This window comes from Sciurus carolinensis, chromosome 14, assembly GCF_902686445.1.
Source record: "Sciurus carolinensis chromosome 14, mSciCar1.2, whole genome shotgun sequence".
In the NCBI taxonomy this organism is placed as follows: domain Eukaryota; kingdom Metazoa; phylum Chordata; class Mammalia; order Rodentia; family Sciuridae; genus Sciurus; species Sciurus carolinensis.
In genome coordinates this window covers 6,259,813-6,270,380 of record NC_062226.1, presented here as the reverse complement: position 1 = coordinate 6,270,380, position 10,568 = coordinate 6,259,813, and the positions used below count along the sequence as shown (strand labels likewise).

The following is a 10,568-nucleotide window of genomic DNA, read 5'->3' as shown; positions in this document are numbered from 1 at the left end:
TTCTAGAAAGGTCTCTGTGACTGTCCTGAGGAGAGAGGATGGCAGGGCCAAAGAGAGAAGCAGAGAGACCACGGAGGTGGCTGGTGCAGACACGAGGAGGTAATGGGCGCTGGCCTGGGACGGTCACAGGTGCAGAGTGAGCTGACTGAAAGGACTCGGAGGTCCGATAGACGAGGGGAGCAGGGAGACGTGAGAGAGGCGGGCAGGGGCGGGACGCGCTGAGTCGGACCTGGAGGAGCTCTCTCCTCCCCGGGCTGCCCGGAGGCCCGCCGTCCAGCACTGGCCCTGCAGCTGCCCCTGGGTCCCGAGGGTCTGTCCTGCCTGTAAATGCAGGGTCCCTGATGGGCAGAGGGCCCTGTGGGTCCAAGTCCCAGGGCCTGGGGGACAGCAGCAGCCAGCAGAGGATCTCCCGCCCGATGAGTGGCCCCAGCCATGGCAACTCACTCCCGAAGCTTCCCCGTCTCTGATGGATGGAGGCAGAGGGACAGACCCCTTGAAGCCCAGGCCTGAGCAAGCACTGCCTGGGGACTCCATGGAGCGCAGGAGAGTGGGGACAGGATGGCCGTGGTCAGAGCCCCAGGTCCCCCCAGGAGCCTGCAGAGCCTCTCGCCCCAACACCAGGTCCTCTGCTCCTTGCTGGTCTTTGGTTCCACAAGCTGAAAAGAGAAGCCCCCAAAGACAGGGTCCACTGTGACCCCCTGCCCGACACCTGCCATAGCACATCCTGCTGGCTCTGCCGCCAGATCTGCCTCTCCTGCCTCCCCACGGCCTCCCGGTGTAGCCTCACCATCCCTCTGGGCCTCCAGCCTCCACCCCCCTCGCCACCTCCTCGGTGCAGCACCAGCCAGGCCCCCCAGCTTCCTCTGGCATCCAGGAAGTCTCCCCATGCCCACCTCCCGGGGAGACCCACCCGGGCCTCCGTCTCACCTGTCCTCCTCCTATCACTGGGGCCATCGTAGCACTGATTGAACCTGGACGACCTGGTGGTCACCCTCCAGAGCTCCAGGCGGTCGCCCGACTCTTGCTCACCTGTGTGTTCTGTAGCCCCCCGGGGGCAGGAGGCGCGAGGGACAGAGCAAACCCACTGGCCGCCGAGCGTCCAGGGTGGGACGGTCCACGACCACCCCCCAGCACACGCGGGTGTCTGCGTGTGTGCAGATGCGTGTGCACGTGTGCAGCTGTGCAGGGCGGCAGAGGTGCACGTGTGCCCACAGGTGTTCACGGGGCGGCGTGAGGGGCGTGTGTGCCGCTGTGCGGGAAGCCGTCGCAGGACTGGGCGCACGTGCTGGTCTGCCTGCTGTGGCTGCCGCTCTTCTGGGGGCGGGAAGCCGGCGGAGGACCCCGGGGTGAAGACGGTCTCGGCCGCCCTCAAGGCTGCGGGTTCTCCAGCCTGAGGCCCAGGTGCCGGCCCTGGCCCTGCCTGCGTGTGACTTGCTCCTCCTCTCCCTGTGCCTCAGGGACCGGGCAGCAAAATCAGTGTTTAAAGGGACGCTCGCTGAGCGCCACGGGGAAATGCAGTCCCCTCCCCATGCCCTCAAGTCTGCAGGACCCCCGGAGCCAGCCGGGGCATCAGAGCCCACGGCCACGTGCTGTGGTTTGAGGGTCCGTGGCCTGTGGGCTGGAGCAAGGCCAGGGGCCTGGCACAGAGTAGGTCCTTCCCGGGCGCAGAGGGCCTTCCTGGTGCCGAGGCTGCTGAAGCAGAAGAAGTGTCTGCAGACAAGGTCAGGCCCAGCTGGGGCTGAGGCCCCTTGCCCAGCCCAGGCTAGGGCGGAAGGAGGAGAGGTCGTGAGCCTGGGGTCCTCCTCCTCAGGTCCCTCTAAGAACGTGGCCTCAGCCTCCCGAGAGGCAGGGACCTGGAGACCCCATCCCCACGGCCCGCTCTCCACCCGAGCATCTGGAGGGAGAGGCGTGCCGGCGAGGAACTCCTGGGGGAAGAAGGAGAAGCCCAGAGGCACTGCTTCCTCTGACCGAGTCACACAGCAGGTCTGAGCAGAGGGGCCAGTCGCTGGTCTCTGCTACCCTTGAGACCCAGAGCAGCCGGAAGGAGGGAGAGAAGAAGGAGGGGCGGAAGGAGCCGCATGGTCTGGAGAGGGACAGGTCAGTCGCAGGCTCCATGCATTGGATAATTACTGACAGAGGGCTTGTTGAGAGCCAGGCTGGGCGCTCAGGTCTGAAGGTCAGGGGACAGGGAGCTGCCCTCCCAGCAGGCGGGCAGCCCAGGAGGCAGCAGGACATGAAGCGGTAGGATTCAGGATGGGCTGGGCAAGTTCTTCCCGCCCAGCTCACCGTGTCACTGGACGGGCCGCCTCCGTGCTCTGTGCCCTCATGTGCTCATGGGCACATGGGCAGGGGAGTGGTCCCCAGGGCCACCATGCACTTGGCATGAGGCCTGGCACAGGAAAAATGCAGGACGGAAGAGCCGGGATGCCGTGCTGTCAACCGCAAGCTCGGCTGCTGGTTTCCGTGGTAACCGCAGCAGGGTGGGAAGGTGGCAGAGTGGGGGCATCCAGAGAGGAGTGAGCAGGACACCCCCGGAGGCTGCTGTGCTTCGAAGGTCCCCAAGGTTCGCTTGATGGAAACTCAACCCCAGCGGCGTTGAGAGCGGCCTCTCAGGCCCTGCCCTCCTGAATGGGCCAGGGTCTTGACTGCCAGAGTGGACGCTGCCCAGGCGGGAGGCGCCCTGGCGGCGCTGGACGTTGAACCGAGGGTACTGCGCCTCTGAGCCCAGCCCAGCCCTATTCATTTTTTTATTTAGAGACAGGGGCTCGTTAAATTGCTGAGGCTGGCTTCAAGCTTGAGATCCTCCTGCCTCAGCCTCCAGGACCACTGGGATGGTCGGTGTGCGCCACCGCAGCCGCAAGAGTGAGTCTGTTATAAAAGTGAGTTTGGAGGCTGAGGTCGTGGCTCAGCGCCGGGGCGCTTGCCTCCCATGGGTGAGCGCTGGGTTTGATCCTCAGCACCACATATAAATAAATTAAATAAAGGTATTGCGCCCATCTATGATTTTAAAAAAAGCAAGTTTGGACCAACTTAGTGAGTCAGTCCCTAAACAACTTAGTGAGACCCTGTCTCAAAATAAAACAATAAAAAGGGCTGGGGAGCGGGGCATGGTGGCACACACCTATAATCCCAGTGGCTCGGGAGGCTGAGGTAGGAGAATAGCAAGTTCAAAGCCAGCCTCAGCAAAAGCGAGGCCCTAAGCAACTCAGTGAGTCCCTGTCTCTAAATAAAATCAAAAAAGGACTGGGGATGTGGCTCTGTGGTCGAGTGCCCCTGGGTTCAATCCCCGGTACAAAGATAAGGCAAGTCTGGCCAGGCATGGTGGTGCACTGGTCACTGCAGCTACTCGGGAGGCAGAAGCAGGAGGATCCCAAATCCCAGGCTGGCCTTGGCAACTCAGGAAGACCGTCAGCAACTTCGCAAGAATGTGCTTCAAGATTAAAAAAAAAAAAAAAAAAAAAAAAAAAAATTTTTTTTAAAGAACTGGGGCTGTAGCTGAATGGTAGAGTGCTTGCCTGGCACGTGTGAGGCCCTGAGTTCATTGCCAGCACTGCCAAAAAGAAGCAAGTCCAGCCCTCTTGCCCTCTCTCTCGAATGCTCTCTCCAGGCCATCCCTTCTCCTTGTTACGACACAGCAAGAAGCCCTCGGCACGGGCAGCCCTTGATTTGGACTTCCCAGCCTGCAGAACCAAATAAACCTCTGCAGTGTATAAATCACCCGATGTGTGGTGAACTGTTACAGAGTCACGGAATGGACTCAGGGAGGTTGAGGGCGCACTGGAGCAGGGTGTCCAGGGCTGTCCAGGAGTCTACCAAGAACGGGGAGCTGGCTCACACACGTCTCCCCTCCTGCAAAGGCCTCTGGGAAGTTCTTCAAAGGACTTGATAGAGTTGGTGCCAGCCCTGCTGTGACCGGCAGGGAAGCCACCCTGAGTCCCTAGTGCTGTCTTCTAAAGCCTCCTGCAGCAGGTGACTCTCTCCTCATTGTTTCCCTCCCTCCTGGAGGAAGGGGTGAGGCACCAGCCTCCCAGCTGGAACTGAGGCCAGACCATAGAAAGGACAGGTGCTCCCCTGAGTCTGACAGCTGGAGCACCTCACTCACCCAGGGTCAGAACAGTGTGGGGTCCAAGTCAGGCAAACAGGGCCCCAAACCTAGCTGTGCCATCGACCAGCTGCTGGACCCTGAAAAGCTCCATCGCCCTCATGCTTCCATTTCTCATCTGTAAAATGGGAGGAATAACTGGAGCTACTTCCTGGGGCCAAAGGAAGAGTCACCAGATTCACATGCAGCCTAAAGAGCTCATCCCAGCCTGCCTAGCACAGACTGGGCGCTGAGCACATGCAGCCCCTGCCCTGAGCTGAGGCCCCAGGCAAGGTAAAGAGGCTGGGATTTGGAGGTTGAGGCCCCTCCACTTCCTGACCAGCAACATGTATTCCATCTCCCCTCATTACTGGTCTCCCTCTGCGTCCAGTCTCCACCCTGCCTCTCTGCTGGGCCCAGGGACCTCTGCTGTGTCCAGGAAGCCCTTTCTGGCAATGCCCAGCGGCACCCTCACAGCCTCCAAGCCTGGAAGACCTTAGAGAGGAGGACATCCACCTTCCTGCTGTCACCCCTATCGACCAGATGTGGACCTGAGCCTCAAAAGTGGAGGCACTCGCCAGAGGCTGGCCTCCTCATCCAGGGCTCCTCTCTTGCTTCCCAGATCCCACAACTGAGGGAATACTGGGGAGAATCCCCTTCATGGGGGATTGGCTAATGTCCCTTGGGCTGAAGCTTCACAAGACTGAGACAATAACTGTCTTGCCCCCTGTGAATGAAGAAATGGAGACTGGATTCATCCACTCCTAGATGAATCCAGGAAAAGCCCACTGTGACCCCAGTCACTGTGGTGTGACCAGGCCAGCCCCAGCCCAGGGGACAGGGTGCCAGAGGTTCAGAAAATCCCAAGAGCACCCTGACAAAGACATGGAAGGAAACAGAGGTCAGAGGGCAGGACTGGCTGGGGGCAGGGGCCAGGTACAGAGCCCCCTAGCCCAGGATGAAAGAGACACTGGGAAGGACACAGGTGGACTGGTGGGCACAGGAGGACCAGAGACAGGGTGTGGACAGAGGGTGGACTCAATGATTTCTCCTGGGTTCCAGACTCTCCTTTCTTCCTAGGTCTAGCCATGGGACCCACACCTGGGGACTCTCAAGACTTGTCTGTTGATTTGCTGAATGGATGGATGGTTTATCAGCCATTCCTGACCTTTCCAAAGGTCAAGCCCATGGCCCCGTCCAGCAGATTCTGACAAAAGTGCAGTACATGGCCCCGTGGTGTTTGGAGGGGATCACTGAGTGGTTCCTATGTCCAAGGTGCCCCGTGCCTCTGCATCCCACCTGCACAGTCCCAGTTATGCCTTGCCACACTCCCGGAGGGTGGCATCAGCCCCATTTTGCAGATGAGGAAACTGAGGCTTAAGGAGAAGAAGGGTGTTGCTCCAGGCCACCCAGCCCATAAATGACAGAGGTGAGATTCAAATCTGAGTCTTTTTAGTCTCTGGACTTGAGTTAAATGCACATCTTCAGGCTCATTGCAAAATGGTTTGTCATCTACAGATCCATTCCTTCACCCAGCCACACTTCCATCCGCAAGCATTCCCCAAGAACCCTCCTGGCGCCACACCGAGGCTGGGCACTAGGCCTGGGGCAATGAAGGAAGTAACTCAGGGCTTGCTGCCACTGGATTCCGGGCCTGGAGGACAAAACTCCACCACAGAATGAACACACCGTGCCCTGGACGGTGCTGGGAGGGGAAAGCTGGAGAGCGTCCAGTGTGCGGGGCCGCTGGGTGGGAGGGCACAGTCAAGGTCTGCGAAAGGGACAAAGAACAGAGTGGTCACCATCCTGATGCGAGCAGGCGCGGTGTGCTGAGTGGCTCTTTCCACAGCAGCTTGTGTGGATTGCTCTCTCAATCTCTGCACGAGGACGGAGACGGATGTCCACAGCCATTCCACGACAGCCAGGGAGACTGAGGCTGCGTGCTGTTATGAGGCAGGGCCAGCGTCTGTGGGATCTGGGATCGAGTTCCTGACCCTGAGCCCTGCATCTGCAGGGCAGGCCACTGGAGGACCACAGGAGGTCTCGCTCCTTCCTGTCACTCACCAACTTTCCGTGGGCTGCAAAGGGCTTGCGTCTGGAGCATTTAGGGAGGATCTCTTCCCAGTCTTAGGAGGGAGCTGGCCAGGATGCCTGTCTGGGGCTTCCACCCAGCCTGAGAGCCTCAGTGGCCGGCCTCCTGGCAGCAGGGGTCACCAGACCCCATGGAGGCAGTGTGGGGCAGGGCTGCAAGGCCCTGTTTTCCCTTAGAAGGGAATGGGGATCTGAGGTCTTCCCGGGCCTGGGCTGTGTGGCTTGAGGGTTGGACTGGGGGTTGTTGCCTCTGGGTGCTTCTCATCACCTAGAAGATGTGGGGCAATGGATGCAGCCCCCTGCAGAGCAGCCAGAGCAGGCCTGGACCTCGGGTCACAGAGGGTCCCTGTATCCCTTGGGACAGTTCAGAGGACTTGCCTGTAACATCAGTGATGACAGCTCAGACTTCCTGAGCACTGTCCATGCTCCCTGAGTCTCCCCAGCACATCCAGTATCCATCCTGCCATCTCTTCTTTGGTAATAGAGCACTCCCTCCCAGGTTCTAATGACACAGCTGCCAGGCTCAGTACTACATTTCCCAGCCTCCCTTGCAGCTAGATGTGGCCATGTGATCAGGTCTGACCAATGGGACACAAGCACTGACCTACACACCTCTGGCTGCCTTTAAAAGGAAGGAGTGTCCTCCAAATCCTTGGTTGTGCCCACACATTGGGCAGAATGGAGGCTACTGGGAGGAAAGTGGCCAGCTTTGACTGGGTGGATGGAGGAGTGAGAGACACCTCTCTGGACGAGCTCACAGGGCAGCCTCTCTTCCCAGAAACAAGAACCTCTGACATGAGAAATCAGTTCCTCTGTCTCGTAGCCACTGTCACTGGGGTTCTACAGGAGGGGCTGGGCCAGCATCATAACCCAGACCTGAAGGCTCCCAGAGGGTAGCTGGCAAGTGGTGAAGCCCAGACTTGAACTTGGGCCCCCAGGGAGCTGGTCCAGAGCCAGTGCTCAAAGCCACTGGACCAGATGAACTGGCACTGCCCACAGCACACAAGTTTCAGGTGGAGTGGCTGGCGATTATCCCTGGCAGGATCTAAGCCTAGAACTGGTGGTTTCTGGGCCCTAAAAGCCATTCCCTGTCTCTGGTGAGAGCCAAAAATCTAACTTCTAATTTCTGGACCCAAATTCCAAAGATCTCCATGGTGACATTGTGTTTCAGTTTATCAAATGTTATCTCGTGTCCACTGTCACCTTTGACCTTGACCCCTCTTGGGGAGGTCAGAGGAGGTGAGATCCATCTTACCCCCATTTTACAGGTGAGGAGACACCCACTTGCCACTTGCCACCTGGCAGGTCTTCTAGTTCCCTCAAGGACATTTTCTCAGGATCATGCTACCAATGATCTATTAAGAGCATTCAGAGGAAGGGGCGTGGGGATGTGTACGAGCAGCCCACGGGAGGACCTGGGAGAGCCCATGGCCACTGTGCCTGCTGATGACCTTGAGAAGCCCCTCCCTTCTCAGAAGCTTGTTTTCCTAGTGTAAAATGAGGACACCAGGTGAGATGATCTGTCCTCCCTGGTCCTTTTCTGGAATCTGCTGTTCTGTAGCCCTAGGAGTGGTCAGGGTCCTGGTCACTGGGGACAGAAGTGACTGTGTGATGGGGGTCACATCCTTCCCCTTGGCCTTCTCTCTGCTAGCATTTCCCAGTTCCGTCCTGGGCCTTGGCATGAGGACTAGCACCAGGTGGGAACAGTGTCAAGGACCCTTATCCTTTGAGGAGGGTGAATCAGGGAGACATTGCAGAGTAGGTGACAGTCCTCAGGCCTCCCCAGAGACTCAGGCTCCCCTCCTGGGTTCATGGTGGCTTTGCCCTACTGGGCTTTAGGGGATGTGGATGGAGAGAAGCTGCCTCTCTGCATTGGGACCTTGGCATGGCAGCTGAGTCTCAGTGTCCTCATCTGGAAAATGGGAGTAAGAGTACACACGGAAGCCTTCCTCCCAGGACCGTCCTATGGGTTATGTGCGTTTACAGGTGGAGTGCCCAAGTAGAGCCTGTCTGAGTGCTCGTCAATGCTTGGGTAGTACAGGTATTGATTGTTGATGATTACTAATAATATAATAAAAGGTTAACAGACATTGAAAATAACTGCGGGAGAAAGGGGCACGTGTCATTGTTGAGCAATGGCAGTCTTGTTGGGAGATGCAGGGCTGGGGTCCCACTGGGTCTCCCGGGTGCCTCTCTGGGGTCTGTGGTCTCCCAGTCTCAGCAGCAGCAGTGTCGCCTGCCACTTTCCCTCTCTGCCCTTTCCCCCTGAGACCCACTTAGGTGGCTCAGTTATGCTGGGAATAGAAATTCCCAGAATCTCAACACTGAAGAAGACCCCAGGCTGGGGGTATAGCTCAGGGGTGGAGCACTTGCCTGGCACGTGCAAGGCCATGGGTTTCACCCCGAGCGTGGCAAGGGAGAAAAAGAAGAAGAAAAAGATGAGTTGTGAGCTCTTCTGAGACCCACTCTGCACTCCCTGCACCCCTCCCCCCGTGCCCCTGACGACCTCCTGGTGGGTCACTCACTACCTAAAAGCCTGTCCTCGCCACCAGGGAGTCAGTCCACCTGCTGAGGCAAAACTGCCCTCCCTGGTGGCCTCCCTGGTTCTGCTCTCTGAGTCCCCCAGGCCACACCAGTCCCCTGCCCAGGTAGCTCTTCTGGCCTCAGGAGCAGCTGCTAAGCCAATTTCTCCTCACCAGAGACCTCCTGGGCCTTGACCCTCCACCGGAGCAGGAAAGAGCAGGAAAGAAGTAGTGTTTTGCACGGAGCTCTAGCCCTGGGGAAGCTTGGCGACACCCTGCAGGTAAGCCCAGGGAGCCACACTGTCCCCACCCACACCAGCCAGGGGGGCTCTGCTCCTCCTCTCCCGCTGCTGGGCCTCTTCCCTCCTCACCAGAACGCAGGCAGAGAAAAGGCAAAGATTTGCCTGAAGCAAATACATCAAATCCTACCACAAACACACCTTCCCCTGAACAGTGACTCCAGCGATGGCAGGAGGGGGCTTCCTGATGAGATTTCTTGGGGACCTGCTGCCTAATTTTGTTGCACGGCCTAGCTTGAGGGCCCTCAGTGGCTCTGGAGGGTGTCCAGCCTCTGGAAGCCACCCACGGGCTGCTGTGTAAACCCTCATCTCTAGATGCCACTGAAGGACCCGGCCAGTTACATTCCGGGGGTCAGTGACCTGTGCCTGCCGCCCGGCAAGGGCATGGCAGCAGTTAAGGGGTGAATGCCGCTGGGGCAGATGCCGTCCCTCCCGGCTGCCTCCCTCCCCGGGGCCCTTTCCCTCCAGAGGGCATTTTGCTTCCCTGGGCTTGAGATTCCTCTTCTATAAAATGGGAATGACAATTGTCCCTACTTCGCAGGGGGTTTGTGACATCCAATGAGATCAACCCTGGGAAGCCTCAGACCCAGCAGGCCAACAGGCGGTCTCTAATAAATGAGACAGCCAGCTCTCAGCTGGGTGATCTGGGTGAGCAGAGCTGTCTCTGAGTGCTCCATTAATGCTGTGGGTAATGAGGTTATTTTTTAGGTACCCGGGATTGAACTCAGGGGCACTCGACCACTGAGCCACATCCCCAGCCCTATTTTGTATTTTATTTAGAGACAGGGTCCCACTGAGTTGCTTAGCACCTCACCATGACTGAGGCTGGCTCTGAACTTGCGATCCTCCTGCCTCAGCCTCCTGAGCCTCTGGGATTATAGGCGTGTGCCACCGCACTTGACAAAGTACGGTTATTGATAGTCGATTATTAGTATTATTACTGCTAATAATAAAATGGCTAATATAATGAGTGAGTGGGTCAGATTCAGGGGAGATGAGTCCCTCTTACGAGAACAGTTTGATCCACTGGGCCAACGCTGGGCCCTTTCTGGGCTCCAGGTCAGTGGCTCTGCAGCTCCACTGGCTGGAGACCCACGCAGGCCAGCCCTGCTCAGAGAGCCTGGCTCGGCAGTCAGGAGGCCCAGAGTCTGCAGTGTAGCATCCCTCTGTCCCCGAGCTGGGGAGCAGATGTCACTGCTCTGCCTGCTCCGCGCTGGTGACGCACAGCAGGCTGGAATACTGAGGCAAAGCCAGACCCTGCACCGTCCCCAGGAGCTCACTGCCTGGCCGGGCTGGGGAGCTCCTTCCAGGCTGCCGCGCTGGGGGCTGGGATGGTCAGGTTACCATGGGAATTGCAAGGTCAGAAGAGACCCATGCTGGAACTGTGATCCTGTCGCAAACGTGGCCTCCTAGGCTCAGCCTTGGGGCACAGCCTGGGGAGGCAGGGCCACCAACTGATCCAGAAACAAAACTGTCCTCACCGACCTTGCCCGGCTGGGCCTGGGCGAGCAGGCCAGATGAGCCATGGCAGGACACGGTGAGGTGGGTGCGCTGGCGCAGGGTGGGTGCGGCGGG

The 10,568-nt window shown here is 58.6% G+C and overlaps 1 protein-coding gene across 1 annotated transcript; it reads right to left on the bottom strand.

Annotated features, from left to right (window-relative positions):
- Positions 1–268: 268 nt before the first annotated feature.
- LOC124964790 (uncharacterized) lies at positions 269–2,506 on the bottom strand. The gene is made up of 3 exons (XM_047525452.1): positions 2,378–2,506; positions 1,030–2,015; positions 269–656 (listed from the first exon to the last, which is right to left on the bottom strand). Exons 1-3 carry the CDS (start codon positions 2,504–2,506, stop codon positions 569–571), a joined length of 1,203 nt encoding a protein of 400 aa, XP_047381408.1. The 3' UTR covers positions 269–568.
- Between the last annotated feature and the right edge of the window lie 8,062 nt (positions 2,507–10,568).

Bases quoted from the DNA above. Each gene is read 5' to 3' on its own strand.
- LOC124964790 (XM_047525452.1), bottom strand. From the start codon at position 2,506: ATGCCCCCACTCTGCCACCTTCCCACCCTGCTGCGGTTACCACGGAAA. The intron at 2,016-2,377 runs GTGCATGGTGGC...TCTCAAGGGTAG, and splicing joins TGTGCCAGGCCTCATGCCAA to CAGAGACCAGCGACTGGCCC. The intron at 657-1,029 runs GTGAGCAAGAGT...TTCTCTTTTCAG, and splicing joins GGGGGCTACAGAACACACAG to CTTGTGGAACCAAAGACCAG.